This window comes from Arachis ipaensis, chromosome B6, assembly GCF_059453495.1.
Source record: "Arachis ipaensis isolate K30076 ecotype BB chromosome B6, ASM5945349v1, whole genome shotgun sequence".
Taxonomy (NCBI): domain Eukaryota; kingdom Viridiplantae; phylum Streptophyta; class Magnoliopsida; order Fabales; family Fabaceae; genus Arachis; species Arachis ipaensis.
Genome location: NC_142441.1, coordinates 31973061 through 31987282, shown reverse-complemented (window position 1 = coordinate 31987282; position 14222 = coordinate 31973061). Strand labels below are relative to the sequence as shown.

The window sequence follows — 14222 nt, the reverse complement described above, 5'->3', positions numbered from 1 at the left end:
AAATTGCAAGCAGTGGGGTGAAAACAGAAGGTAAAAGTCCACAGATTCAAAAGCAGAGTGGCGAAGAAAGTTTTGAAAAGTTTGAAACTCCTGCGAGGACCAACGAGATGTCGGCTGAAATGAAAGAAAAATGCTACATCTAGGCCACATGTGTGAAGACATACGGAGATGGAAGCACTAACGAGTATGACGCCGTCTACACACTCAATGCCCAAGATCGATGCATTTTGTCAAAAGTCCACTTCACATCTCTCAAAGCTGATACACATATAGAAGCTGAGGTAATATTAGAATAACATTAATGATTTTATCATGAAATGTAACTGCAATGTTGATTGATGTAAATTGATTTGGGGTTTTTTTTTCTAGATTGTCTCTGCCATGTGCCTCATCCTTAACCAGCAAAACATTAAAAGGTTTCAAGAAGAAATATACTGTCTCTCCCCTGATATAGTGGTAAGGTGTACTTCAACGAATCTTGGGTGTATTTTCTGTATTCATTTGGGTGTATTTTCTATATTTTATTTGGTGTTTCACAATTGTTGCAAAACATGGCCGTTGAAAATCATCCTAATGGGGAATTCTTACAGCCTAAAACCAATAAGCCATTCAGGGTGGAAGACTACCCAATGTTTATACCCTTCTTGGACCTCAAAAAATTAGTATCACGTCCATATGTAAGTTTTCGTTTCTAAAACTTCTTATTACCATTCTTTAGTTATGTGCCAAATAAACTAAAACACTGTTCAATGTGGACATGCTTCAAATTTTTGCACCTGTTTGCTATTCAAACAATTGGTGGTTATGGGTGGCTGATGCAAGAAAGAGAAAATTTTATATACTCGACCCATATCACAAGACATGTCCATCCGATGCCAGAATGAACCTAAATAAATTCATTGTAAGTTTTTTTCTGTGTTTTGTATTTTAATATTTGGGTGTATTTCTGTTCAATATAAGGTGTAAGTTTGTGCTCCTTTGGGTGTATTTCTTTATTAAATTTATTCATATATTACTGATTTGTTTTGTGTTTTAAGGGATATGTAATTTCAAGAATGAGAGTATATGCTGGGGGGCACCTCTGAAGAGAAAGGATTAGGAAATTGAACCACCATACATTAACATCTCAGGCCAAAAGACAAAGTATAAATCTTTCATTCTGAAAATTAATCTTTCCTATATGTAATTTGTTAATTTATTTCTTGTTTTTCAGCTATGACTGTGCTGTTTATGTAATGAAGTGGCTTGAAATAATTCAGCCCGAAAAACGTTAAAAGGGGAAATATGAGTATGACAATTGGACCCAGGTAATTATATTTAAAACTATATAACTCTGTATTACTTTACTAAATTAACATGGTTGATTAAAAAGAATATTCTTTTAAACTGTAGGACGAGGTGGACCACTATAGAGTAGAATATGCTTCTCGGATTCTATTTCATGAAATGAATTAAGACAAAGCTGAAGCCATTAGGGAAAGTGATGCAATAAGACTGTCTAAGCCATCCTCATTGTTATTGAGTCCATATTGTCAGATATATTCTAATGATATTGACACTGTTTAATCTAACTGTTATGTAGTCTTGTAATAATTTGAACACATGCTGTAAAATTTTGCCAATATAATCCAGTTTTATTATAAATTTTTTTTCCATAATTAAACTTTCTCTGCTGTATTCAAAAGGTTTGAATTATAAGTGCTAAAATATGAAGGAAAACATCAAACCAGGAAATTTTACACCCAAAACATGAAATTTTACACCCAAGGAAAGTTGAATATACACCCAAACTTCTATCCCCTGATGCTTTATCCCTAAATCCTAAACCCTAAACCCTAAGCCCTAAGCCCTAAACCCTAAACCCTAAAATCCTAAACCCCTAAACCCTAAACCCCTAAACACTAAAACCTTAAACCCTAAAACCCTAAAACCCTAAATCCTAAACCCTAAACACTAAGCCACCCAACCTACTATATACCCAAAAAATGGAATTTTATACCCCAACAATTTCAATATACACCCAAACTTCTATCCCCTGATGCTGGATTCCTAAACTCCTAAATCCCTAAACCCTAAACCCTAAATCATAAAAAATAAACAAAACAATAATTTATGACATAAACAGCAGCATCTGAAATATATAAATGTAAAATGTCAAACACAAGAAAATTCAGAAATACACCAAAAAAACTGAGCTGTACACCCATATTCTGTAACTATACACCCAAAAAACTATCCCCTGCTGCTGGTTCCCTGAACTGATAATTCATAACATGTCCGTGATATTGGCTGGAATTTGGACGCACCACTGATGCAGCATCAAAGAGGTTTAACTGGAAATAATAAACTCACATATTAGCAAAACGATTAACAAGAAAATTAAACTCAATCACCACATATTTAAAGAACATCACTTTTACCTCGTTTAGAGCTTTTGTTTTCTTCTTCTTTGAGGCATTTGCAATCTGTTTGTCCAACTTTGAACCTAGCCTATTTTTTGAACGTCCTCTTGTTCGAACCCTTGGAGGGCTTTAAAACTCGTTAATGGATTCCAAGTTGGCATCTTCGTGAGATAACGAACATGTCCCCTTCCTTTTGGCTTTCAGTTCTTCCATCTCAACCATGACGTTATCGTACGCACGGTGCAGAATGGCAGTCAGCTCCTCCGATTATGATGCAAATTCGCAAATATTTTGCGAAAACGAAACACCAATTCGTCAAACCTCTTGCTTCTTGGCTCCAACAGTGGCTCGTCGTGGCTGCTCTTGATGTGTGTGTGTCGCCTCTTTACCTTCTTGCTCCATCGTTTCAATATATATCTCGGTGACACTTGGGTTACTCGTTCAAAGCTTAACACGCTTAGTGCGTGACGGCACAATATGCCTCTTGACTCGAATAATAAGCATTGGCATTTCACTTGGGCTGGTACTGAGTTGTAAGTAACCACAAACTTGTTGAATATTGAGCTGGAAACTTGTTCTCCAACTTCGTATACTGAATAGCCTAGAGCGGAGTTCGTTAATCTTGTGATGCAATTCGCCTTTCCTCTGAATTGTGCTTAGACTTCCCTAAACTTTTGGTGAATGTACACTTCTTGAAACTGAGCTTCAATGGAAGATTTTGTTGCACACAGTATGACCGTATAAAAATCTGTAGCATTTGATTCTCTCTCTGCTTGCTCCCTGCTTCCGAGGCAATTATCGTATTGTTTGAAAAATTGGATAAGTGAGCTGTTCCGTGTAATGAACTTGTTGAAAAATGAATGCATGCTCTCGCTCCTTTGTGTGCTTTTCATCCCTGCCCAGAAGTGGTGATCCAGATAAATTGGAACCCATATATGACGGTCTTCGTATAGATCTGCAGAATACACCCAAACCAGACTATATTACACCCAAAAATATGCAATTTACACCTCTGCTGCAGATTTTAAACAACATTACCTGAAAGCCACTTGTTGTCCATAAGACCATACTTCAGCAGAGAATCATTCCAATTCCTATCAAATGAGTCTTTGCTATGAGAGTTCCAAACAACTTGGCTCAATTCTTGTTCAATTTCTGCATGTCCCTTGTAGCTATTTAATTTGCTTGGGATATTCTTCGTGATGTGCCAAATACACCAATGGTGAATTGTTGTTGGCATACAAGCCTCTATAGCCCTTTTCATTGACGCGCATTGATCGGTGAGAAACCCTTTCGGAGCATTTCCTCCCATGCAACGAAGCCAACATTGAAATAACCATTTGAATGATTCAATTTCTTTATTTTTCATCAAAGAGCATCCAAGAAAAGTTGATTAACCGTGGTGATTCACCCCCGACAAAGGAACCACAAACCAAATTATACCTGAAATAAAGTACGAGATTGCAGAATGAAAAATCATTACGTACACCCAAATAATGATTTTATACACCCAAAAAAATCCAATATACACCTCTGCAGTAGATTCATAGAACAAACATTAATTTAGCATCATAAACAAGAACATCATATTACCTATTTGTATTGTAGGTGGTGTCAAATGAAATAATATCTCCGAAATACTCAAAGACAGCTCTGCTCCTTGCATCAGCCCAAAAAGCCAGCTTAATCGATTGATCGTCCTCAAGTTCAAGCTCGAAAAGGAAATTTTGATTCTTCTCTTTCATTCTTAATAAATATTTCCCGAATTCCTTTGCATCTTCTTATTCCGAAACATTCCGCACTTCTCTTGTGATGTAATTCCTCACATCCTTTTCAATAAAATTTAACTTGCGGTGACCGCTAACTGCCGCAACGAATGATTGGTAAGTTTTGCTTGGTCTGATACCAGCCTCCTCGTTATTCTCTATTGTACGACGAATGGACATGCTTAGTTTTCTGTGCTGTTTGAGCATCTCTGCTTGAGTTGGACAGCAAGGGTGTGAATGATGCAGCACGACCTTCAAAATGATCCAAGCACCAACACCCTTCAATGTGTGTATATAAATTCTTGCAGGACAATTTAAACCAGCTGTGGGATTTGTCTTCTCGGTCGGAGATATTTTAGATTTCCATTTTCCCTCTCTGCTACATGTAATCAATTGATTCTTAATTTCGTTTCCTTCTTATTTGTGCTCCGAACTCTTGTAGAAAAATCTGCGGCCTTGGCATAGTCCTTGTAAAATTTTGCAGCATCTTCAAGGGTGTTAAAAGTCATTCCAACCTTGGGAACAAACTGGTCATCAACAACACAGAGGGGCTGCAAAATACACCATGTTAAAAACAAGAATATACTATAGAGTTTCTGCACCTCATAAAAAAATAACAATTCAACTAAAAATACACCCAAGAATTCCTGATCTACACCCGAACGACAACAACTCAACTAAAATAACAAGAAAAGCTATAAACTGTAAATACACCCAAACTTTTCTAAAATACACCCAAAAAGTTCTGATCTACACTCGAACGATAACAACTCAACTAAAATAATAAGAAAAGCTATAAACTGTAAATACACCAAAACTTCCCTAAAATACACCCAAAAAGTCTTGATCTACACCCGAACATCTGGTATAAAATGTAGAAAATTAATCAAAACTAGTACATTAGATTCAATTCACAGATTATGTTCACGCATTAATTTCACAGTCAATGTTCACGAATTATTCAGCTAGACAATCATAAACAACTAACTGCATCAAATTCAGATTCAATAATTAACTGAAACTAAATCAAATCTCAGGAACTTCGTTCGATTCAAATTCAAAATCCACTTCGCCCTGGTTCAGCTGACAATCTGAAGTTGAAGCATCCATTATCTTCAAAACGAGTTCAAAGCTTGATTTCAGAAACCATAAAAATCGAAAAAAAAAAAAACGAAGCTAGAGTACAGAGAGAGAAACTCACGTAAATGACAAAGAAGAAATTAGTGATAAACGCACGTAAAACAATGAATGAAAAGACAAGAGAGAATGGAAGAAGGAGATTGAATAAATTTGGCAAGAGATTCGAAATAGGAAACAAAATCTTTTGAAATTTAGAAGATATATATTCGCGCGTTAATCGATTTGGATTGATTTAATATTCTGTTAAAGAGGCACGTGAAAGACAGATGCCACAAAAGACACATTTGAGGGTAAAGAGCTTGTAAGACTTGTAAGCCTTAATTACTTGTATGTAGAGATTAATCCTTATCTATATGTGTAAAAACTAGATCCCTTTCTAAACCAAAAAATTTACCTGATTTAAAATGTATTAAATAAAATATTTTGTGCGATTTACTTGTTATTTAATAAATATATAATTTCTACATTCTACTACATTTATTAATAGTAAAAATAGAATATTTATGTAAATAATAGTGTGATAGGATAAACGCATTACTAAGTATTTTTTTTTTTTTAGTTTAAATGAGTATAAAATCCTTAAAAATTATTTGTTAATTTACATTTATAAGTACACCAAATCCTAATAATAATGATAATCTTATGGAAAATATAAAGAATTTCGATTCTCCTAATCATTTATACAAATTTAAATTTTTTATATTTGTATATTTTCAAAACAGATAATATATACTAAATAAAAAAATTAAATTAACACTCCCAAATCCCAATCATTATTCCAATATTTAGTCTGTCCTAACATCAATCCAATATTGATATAAGCCTACAAAGGAGGAAAAGGAGTCCCACTCCGCTAGCGTTCAACACTCTTCTCTCCACGCACGCGCGGTATTCGATTCTTCTCTCCTTCTCCCTCGATTTCCTCGTTCCTCTTCCCGATCCAACTTCTTGTCTTCCAATTCAACCACCAATGGCCACCACTACCGACAACCCTAATCCCAACCCCACCCCCACCAACCCACCGCAGCAGGACCAAAACCCTAACAAAACCCTAGACCCTGCCCCTGCCACCGCCCATTCCGACGCAGATCCTTCCGTTCCACCTCCTTCTGCCGACAACAACAACACCACCGCACCTGATTCCAAGGATGCTCCACTGCCGTCCGACGCCGCAAACGATGCTCCTCTCTCCGATATTCAGAAGAAGATTCGCCGCGCTGAGAGGTTCGGTATCTCCGTCCAGCTCTCCGAGAAAGAGAAGCGTAATTCCAGAGCTGAAAGGTACAATTTTTAGGGTTTCCCTTTTTCCTTTCTCGATTTCACGCCTCGAGCGACTAGGATTTCTTATGCTTTCCTTAATATTAATATTGCAAGATAAATTAGGCTTTAAGATCCGACAAACGTTCTTAGTTTTATTGGATTCTTCTGTATAATTGAATAGAACGAACAATGCAATTTAGCTTTGTTTTACATGCACTTTGTCTTAGCTTTAATTATTGCAGGTTTGGCACTGGTTCCACTACGGTACAGGGAACAGAGTCATCGAAATCAGAGGAGCTGAAGAGGAAGGCTAGGGCTGAGAGGTTTCAAGCTTTTCCACTTTCTAATATTTATTCTCTCTGTCAAATATATATATATATATATATTCTCTGTTCCACTGTTCCTGTCCTGATCTTCATGACATTTTCAATTGGAATAGTAATGACGAATTTCTGCTTTGCAGGTTTGGGATGCCAAGTCCAGCTTCATCTGCTGATGAAGAGGCAAAGAAGAAAGCACGACTTGCCAGGTTCGCCCCGGCTTCCAAGGTTGACCCCGTTGAGGAAGATAAAAGGAAAGCAAGAGCAGAAAGGTTGGTATCATAATTTGTTTCCCCATTTCATATTAGCCGGTTCCATTCCTATAATTACGAGAATTGGGTATTTGTGGTATCTTATCAGGTCTTTCTGTTCCCTGTTTGTAGGTTTTCAAATCAATCATCAGGTTCTCTAACTCAAGTGAATGGAGAGGGGAAGATCGAGCCTGTAAGGCCCTCTGATCACTTTCTGTTCTTTCATGATTAGGAAGGGGAAAAAAATGTATATTCTTATGTTGGCTTATCTGTTTTCTGTTGCAAAGCAGAAGGCAGCTATTGCAGGAAAAGCTGGAGGAGGAGCCTGACTGGCAAGCTGCCTCCTTTACCGTAGGAAATTTTCTTGTAAGTTACTTTACTCTTATTCAAATCTTTATTCTTTGCCTTGATAAATTATTTGTCTTTCATTGCAACCTGACTTGTTTAATTTTATTTTTTTCTTAAAAGCTTTTCCTTGAACTTTTTTGCAGTTTTAGCTTATAACAGTTTGAGATTCCCAGTGTCCTCCACACCTCAGATGCATCTATCATTCATTGGTGAACTGCTGCCTTCCTCTAAGTCATGTCTAAGATTGAACTTGCCTGAAGAAGCTTCCTTTTGTTTCTTGTGTTTGTTTACTAGGTGACATCTTTGGGTAATTAATGGCCATCTTCACAGTGTTACTTATCTTAAATTCAATAGACTAAAACTTTGGAATCTACAGCCTAGAGTTTTTCCTTTTGATATTGAAGGTTTTGCTGAAAGGAAGGTATTTCATACTTAATGTCATCTGTATCCATTCTACCAAACTTATCACTGTGCTAGAAGTGTGGACCAAGCTGGTTTGGTTAACTAGCACCTTGCTGATCCAGAATCTGCTGACGAAATGATAGGGTTTCTTGCATAGTTTGTCTTTGGAGAGCTAGGATAGATCTAGAAATTATTCCTTAAATATAACATTGCTTGAATAATATAGGATGATCCTTTTATGCTAAAAAGTAAACTGATTTTCTTGGGTATTCTTAGGGGTTGATGATATTAAATCATTAATTGGAGTAATATCCGTTAACTTTTACTTCTTTTTAGATGGTGAGAGGTATATCTCTCATTAAATAAAATTAGGAAAAGGAAAAAAAGAGAAAACATATGGTTGGTGATGACGGTTGCATTTTGAAATGCATATATTTGTATGACATGCATATATAGTTGTCATGTTTAGATGTTAGTAGAGAGTAGTGAGTGATTGGAGTGAATGGATTATGTTTTTTATGCTATTATATTTTATGTAGAGCTATTTCATTAATTTTCTGGATCAGTAGAAATGTTGGAATATTGCGTTCCTGCTACTATCTTCTGGCACTCGTGCAAAAAATGGTAAGTCGACTCTCAAGTTAAAGTTTTAAGTGTGTTTTGAAACCGTTTTAAGGAGGCTTTAACAAGGCTGTAGTTTCCAATTTTTTAATCTTTGCATTTAACTTAGAGATAAGTAAACCCTTTGAAGATGGCTTGATTTTGTGCCAAAACTTAGAATTGTACAATCTTAGGGCTGAATGTGGAGGGAACGCGTCGATTTTTTTTTTTTTCACTTTATTATAATTATTACCTTGTAATTTATATTTAAGCTTTTTGCTTTGCTATAGTTGAGTTGCGTTTTTCCTTTTGCTAGCTGTTAAAGTATATATCTGGGGGAATCGTTATATTCTGTTAGTTTCGTATTGCAAACAATTTCTTGTATTCTATTGCATATTATTACTATGAAAAAATGGATAACATTTCCGCCAAATCATTGTGTTGTTTGCAGTTCAGTTCTTGATTCGTGAACTATTAGAGTTGATGGATCAAATATGCTTTCAATTTTTATGGCATTGGTTAGAATTTAATTTTGGTGTTAGTTTTGTTGATGTGATAATAATCGATTGACTGTCTGTATAAAATTTTTGTACACTAATATATAAAATTTAAATTCTTAAACGAATACCTAATAATATCTTTTTTATTTATTAAAGGATTTAGTTATTTTGTGCTTTAAGGGTATATTCTGGCTTTCCAAAGAAAATAAATAGAAAGGAAATAAGTGAAGTAGGAAAGGAGAGGGAAAAAAGTGAAAAAAAGTTTAATTTTTCTTTTATTTTCGTTCGTTATGGGAAAGATATTTATTAATCGAGTTTTACCTTCGTTTTTATTTTTCTTTCATATTTGTTTTCTATTTCCTTTTTAATCAAAGAAAGAAAATTCACATTTTTCCCCTTTGTTCCCCTTATTACTTTCTCACTTCACCTCAAATAAACAAAGTATTTAAGAGTTAATAATAGAAAATTTTAAAATTTTAGTGTATTTAATGAATTGGAAATGTTAAAAATTTATCTTTTTTAATAATTTTAATAAAGTATTTTTTATTTAGGGTTTTTCTCTTTAAAAAAATGTTTTTAGGATACAAGATAGAAAAGAAGAAAAATTATTCTAAAGACGTCAGGAAGATTTAATTATTAAAAAAAAAAATTAATACTAAAATTATTAAGAAGGGTTATTGCCTTATTGGTTATAATATTTAAAAAGGATCAAATTTTTTTATAAAAAGATAAATATATTTTTATTTTTTATTTATTATTTATAGTCTTTATAGTAATAACTTTTATTCTTCTTAAAATTTTGATCATCATAATTTTTTTTTGTTTTCTCGTTTATGTGGTTTTGGAGGAACAAAAGGAAGTGGTTGTGATTTCACGCCCTTGGAACTTTGGAGAAGAAGAGCATTTAAGAACCAGCATTCAAAGCAAGGTTTTGAGTTTTAGAGTGATTTTGAGTTTTAGAGTGACCTTGAAAGAATACTATATAAATCAAACGATACGAATTCAAATGCACCGAGTTCTTATGGTTATATATCCTTCAATTATTATTATTATTATTATTATTTCAATTAAATTATTAAGAGTGATACACACTTATGATTGTATCTATATATGAAAGATTTATTGTTGTCCTATTTTTACTGTTGTGTATTTTCTTTTTCGATTAATAATGACTATGACCATCGATTTAAATTAATAGATTAACACAAAAATTAATATACGATTGGTTAAGTTCATTATTTTACGATTTAAAATTTTGATAGTGTTTATATTCTAACCCAATAAATAAATAAAGGTTCAATGAGACAAAAAGGTCTATCAAGAAAAGTGGTCTTCACGTTACGCTCGACTTCTTCGAAAAGATCGGACACCGACAAAGAAGCTCAGCTCTACCTGCCCAAAAGCAAGTAACTGCTTCTCCAAATCTCGCCTACAATCTCAATCTTCACTAAAAAGATAGATCCCAACAAATTCCCAAAATAAAGGGAACGATTATCCATCAGAAAAGATGGAATTACTCCAACAAAAGTGGTTATCAACTCTACTATAAATACACTAACACCCTTCAGATATAATTCACATTCCAATCTACTAAAAATCTGTCTAAAACCCTTGCTAACTTAAGTATCGGAGTCTCTTACAGGTACCACCCCCACCTCCTCACGAGGAACTTGGGCAGACAGCACCTCAACAACAAGTCAGACGCTGCTACACTAAGGGATCTGGACCTCACGTTCAAACTCAATTCAGCGTTTCAGGTAACCCTCGGAACATTGACGCCGTTCCCGGGGGCCTGGAATTCATTCCTTGACAAATGGCGGACCATCAGTATGAAGACAGCCATACGACATCTAAATCTGAAGCCGAGCCCCAACCAAAGGGCAACGCCATTATATTACCTCCACCACACCAAACACATGACCCTCATGGAGAAGGGCCATCGGGGAACCCCCAGCCAAGGCAGATTCATTCGGAAATCCATCATCCTGAAGATGAAGAGCCCCCTCAAACAACAGAGATACTGGGTCTAGTATGCGGCCAGCGAGAACGACTAGAACAAATCGAGTATGAAGCTGAGGGACAGTGAGAAGCAGAACAGGAATTGCAGAGGGAAGTAAGGCGACAAAGGGAGCTGGAAGAAAAACTCCTGAAGTTAGAAGCCGACCTTCGCAATCGGAATAATCGAACAGATCAATAGTGTAGATTTTATTTCTATTACAATTTATCATAATCCCCCTTTTTATGTATGTTCAGTGTTTGATAAAATGTCTCTTATAATTTTTGTATAGTTTTTTTTTATACTCGTGGCCTAGGCTAAGGAAATTGAGTGACCTTGAGTCATTGGGTCTAATTGGATTAGTGATTTAGGAACCCTTGTTGGTCAATTTGATACCCATTAACACTAGTCCACTACTAAGTCAATTAGTAGTTAGGTTGGGACTTATGGGTTGATGTTGATCAAGCCTATTTGACATACTTCAAGCATAGAAGTAGACTTGATGGGTTTGGTCCCTCATAGTTATCAATATATGGTTATTAGACAAGGATAGTGATCTCAATTCCTATGCCTTAGCCAAGAGTTCTTTTGCAACTCATATTTAAAAACCCCAATTCTACTTACTTGCTTCTCGCTTTAGTTAATTTTAGTTGTTTAGTTAGTTCCAGAATAGAATTAGATTTATATATTGTCTTGTTAAGTTTCCATTTACTTTCTTGTTATTTACATTTCTTGTCAATTGCTACCTCACCCTTGAAACCCTTCATAGCCAATAATTGAGCACTAGATTGCAATTCCTAGGGAGAACGACCCGGGATTAATACTCCCGGCTATTTTGATTTGTATTGTGACAACATTTTAAACTTTGATTGAGGGTTAATTGTTAGTTTGGACTATGCTTGCAATGAAATTCCTTTGAGAAATTCTAGACCGACATTTATCCTTCTATCAATGACTCCTATAGTCAACTACCTCAAATTTGATTTCCTTCCAAAGGATGAGAAAGAAGCCAGAAGGCTTATCAAGGAGGCGCAAAATTACACATTGGTCCATAATGTTCTAGATAAAAGAGGGATCTCAACACCACTCTTGAAATGCGTCCCGACCTCCAATACAAAAAAAATCTTAGAAGATGTACACAATGACATATGTGGAAATCACTTAGGAGCTCGGTCAATGGCCAAAAAGGTAATCCGAGCTGGCTTCTTCTAGCTGACCTTATAAAGGGAAGCGGCCGAATTTATTAAGAAGTGCCCATCTTGTCAGAAACATGCCAACTTCCACATTGCGCCACCTGAGGAGCTTATCAACATTACCTCACCATGGCTATTTGCAAAATGGGGTCTCGATCTGCTCGGACCATTTCCACAAGCACCAGGACAAGTCAAATACCTTATAGTAGGGATTGACTACTTCACTAGGTGGATCAAGGCAAAGCCCTTAGCGACTATCACCGCCCAAAGAAATAAAAAATTCTTGTATAATAACATTGTCACAAGGTTTGGAGTTCCTCCTCCATCACCACGAACAATGGGACTCAATTTATGATGCGTGAGCATCTTTCCTATCTTTTCCTAGTGAATTTGCATTTAATTTGTTGAGTTTAATCAAGAATTAATTATATTTTAGCTACTATGGATGTTACTTTGAGTCGTGTGCAATTCTGTTTATTTTAGGTAGCATTCGGATGGATTTAATGAAGTTTCCGCAGAAAAAAGAGAAGAAGGCAAATGATGCTGTCAACCCTGATCTCTCGCACTCAAACCTAAATAACTTGAGTTACAGAGGTCCAATGGACATGATTTTAGTGGCGTTGGAAAGCTAACTTCCAGAGCTTTCCAACGATGTATAATAGTTCATACTTCTTCTCCATCAACGCTGCCAAGGCTGCGCCTAACTTGAGATTTCTCAAGTTAGGCGCGAAGCATCATAACAACACGCAACGTAGCACTCCATTCTTCAAGTTAGGCGCATGATCCCCTCAAGTAAGGCACCAATGTTCAAGCATTCTATGCCATTCTTTGCTGCCCACCTCAAGTAAGGCGCAGCTCCATGCCAAGTTAGGCGTGGGATTTGCTTCTGAGTTAATGAATCAAGTGGTCCCCACGCCTATGTACAAACCATGCGAGATCTTCTATTTATTCTGATTAGACTTTAATTTTTATTTAAAAATAGGAAAAGATATTATTTAATTTTAGAAAATATAATTACATTAATTAGGATTAGATATAAAAGGGAAAAAGAATCAGCCCTTTGGGCTATCTCTCCTCTTCTCTTCTCTTCTACCTCATTCCGCACTTTACAGTTTTTACGAATCCTAGTTTTTCTCTCTGCACCATGAGCAACTAAACCTCAACTGTTAAGGTTAGGAGCTCTGTCTATTGTATGGATTGATACTATTATTTTTCTATTTTAATTCATGTACTGATTTATAATTCAAGAATTGTTTTCGTTTTTTATATTATGAATTTGGGTGGAACGAAAGTATGACCCTTGTTCTAATTGAGTTCTTGTATAACTTGGAAAAGCTCTTTACTTGAACAATAGTTTGAAAATATATTCTCCTAAATTTTTAATTATCTGGACTTAATGGGATACGTGACATATAATCCTCTTATATTTGGGTAATTAGGATTTTTGTGGCATATAACTAGAATTGAACTTCACCCTCTAATTGGAATTAAGTGACCAAGGAATTGGCGATTGGTGAATTTTAGAGGAGACTAAAAAGGTCTAAGGAATTAGGGTTTAGTCACATATAGTTTGTCATTAATTAAATCTTGCATGATTAAAATAGTTAGTAAGAAAAGTCAATCCGGAAGATAGATATCTCTGAAGCCTTAACTATTTCTCCATATATATTTCACAACTTGTTTATTGCTTGCTTTCTGATATTCTGAATTTACTGTTAATGCTTTTGAACCTTCAACACCATTTTCTGTTTGTCTAACTAAGTAAATTAATCAACAATTGTTGCTTAGTCCATCAATCCTCGTAGGATCGACCCTCACTCACCTGAGGTATTACTTGGTATCACCCAGTGCACTTGTCGGTTAGTTTGTGGGTTATAAATTTCGCACCAAATTTTTGACATCGTTGCCGGAAATTGACTATGATTGACAGCTACCAGTTGTTTGATTGCTTAAATTAGGCGTTTTTGCTTTAGTTTTACTTGATTTATTTCTATAATTTTTTTTTTACTTTAACCTTTAATTAGTTTCTGTTAGCATTATTAAT

At 35.4% G+C, this 14222-nt stretch overlaps 1 protein-coding gene across 4 annotated transcripts; it reads left to right on the top strand.

Annotated features, from left to right (window-relative positions):
- The first annotated feature begins 6083 nt into the window (after window positions 1-6083).
- MOS11 (Protein MODIFIER OF SNC1 11) lies at window positions 6084-8922 on the top strand. 4 transcript variants are annotated; one of them, XM_088490111.1, is made up of 6 exons: window positions 6084-6589; window positions 6811-6891; window positions 7032-7160; window positions 7272-7332; window positions 7430-7505; window positions 7608-8922. In XM_088490111.1, the coding sequence occupies exons 1-5, from the start codon at window positions 6279-6281 to the stop codon at window positions 7466-7468; spliced, it is 621 nt and encodes a 206-aa protein (XP_088346237.1). In that variant the 5' UTR covers window positions 6084-6278; the 3' UTR covers window positions 7469-7505; window positions 7608-8922. The 4 variants fall into 4 exon arrangements, with proteins under 4 accessions (XP_088346237.1, XP_016207994.1, XP_016207992.1 ...); XM_016352508.3 differs by having other exon boundaries at window positions 6089-6589; window positions 7631-8922; XM_016352506.3 differs by having other exon boundaries at window positions 6125-6589; window positions 7427-7505; window positions 7631-8922.
- The last annotated feature ends 5300 nt before the right edge of the window (window positions 8923-14222 follow it).

Excerpts from the sequence above, each read along its gene's own strand:
- MOS11 (XM_016352506.3), top strand. The coding sequence starts at position 6,279 with ATGGCCACCACTACCGACAACCCTAATCCCAACCCCACCCCCACCAAC. Across the intron at positions 6,590-6,810 it reads CGTAATTCCAGAGCTGAAAG|GTTTGGCACTGGTTCCACTA; the intron begins GTACAATTTTTA and ends TAATTATTGCAG. Across the intron at positions 7,161-7,271 it reads AGGAAAGCAAGAGCAGAAAG|GTTTTCAAATCAATCATCAG; the intron begins GTTGGTATCATA and ends CCCTGTTTGTAG.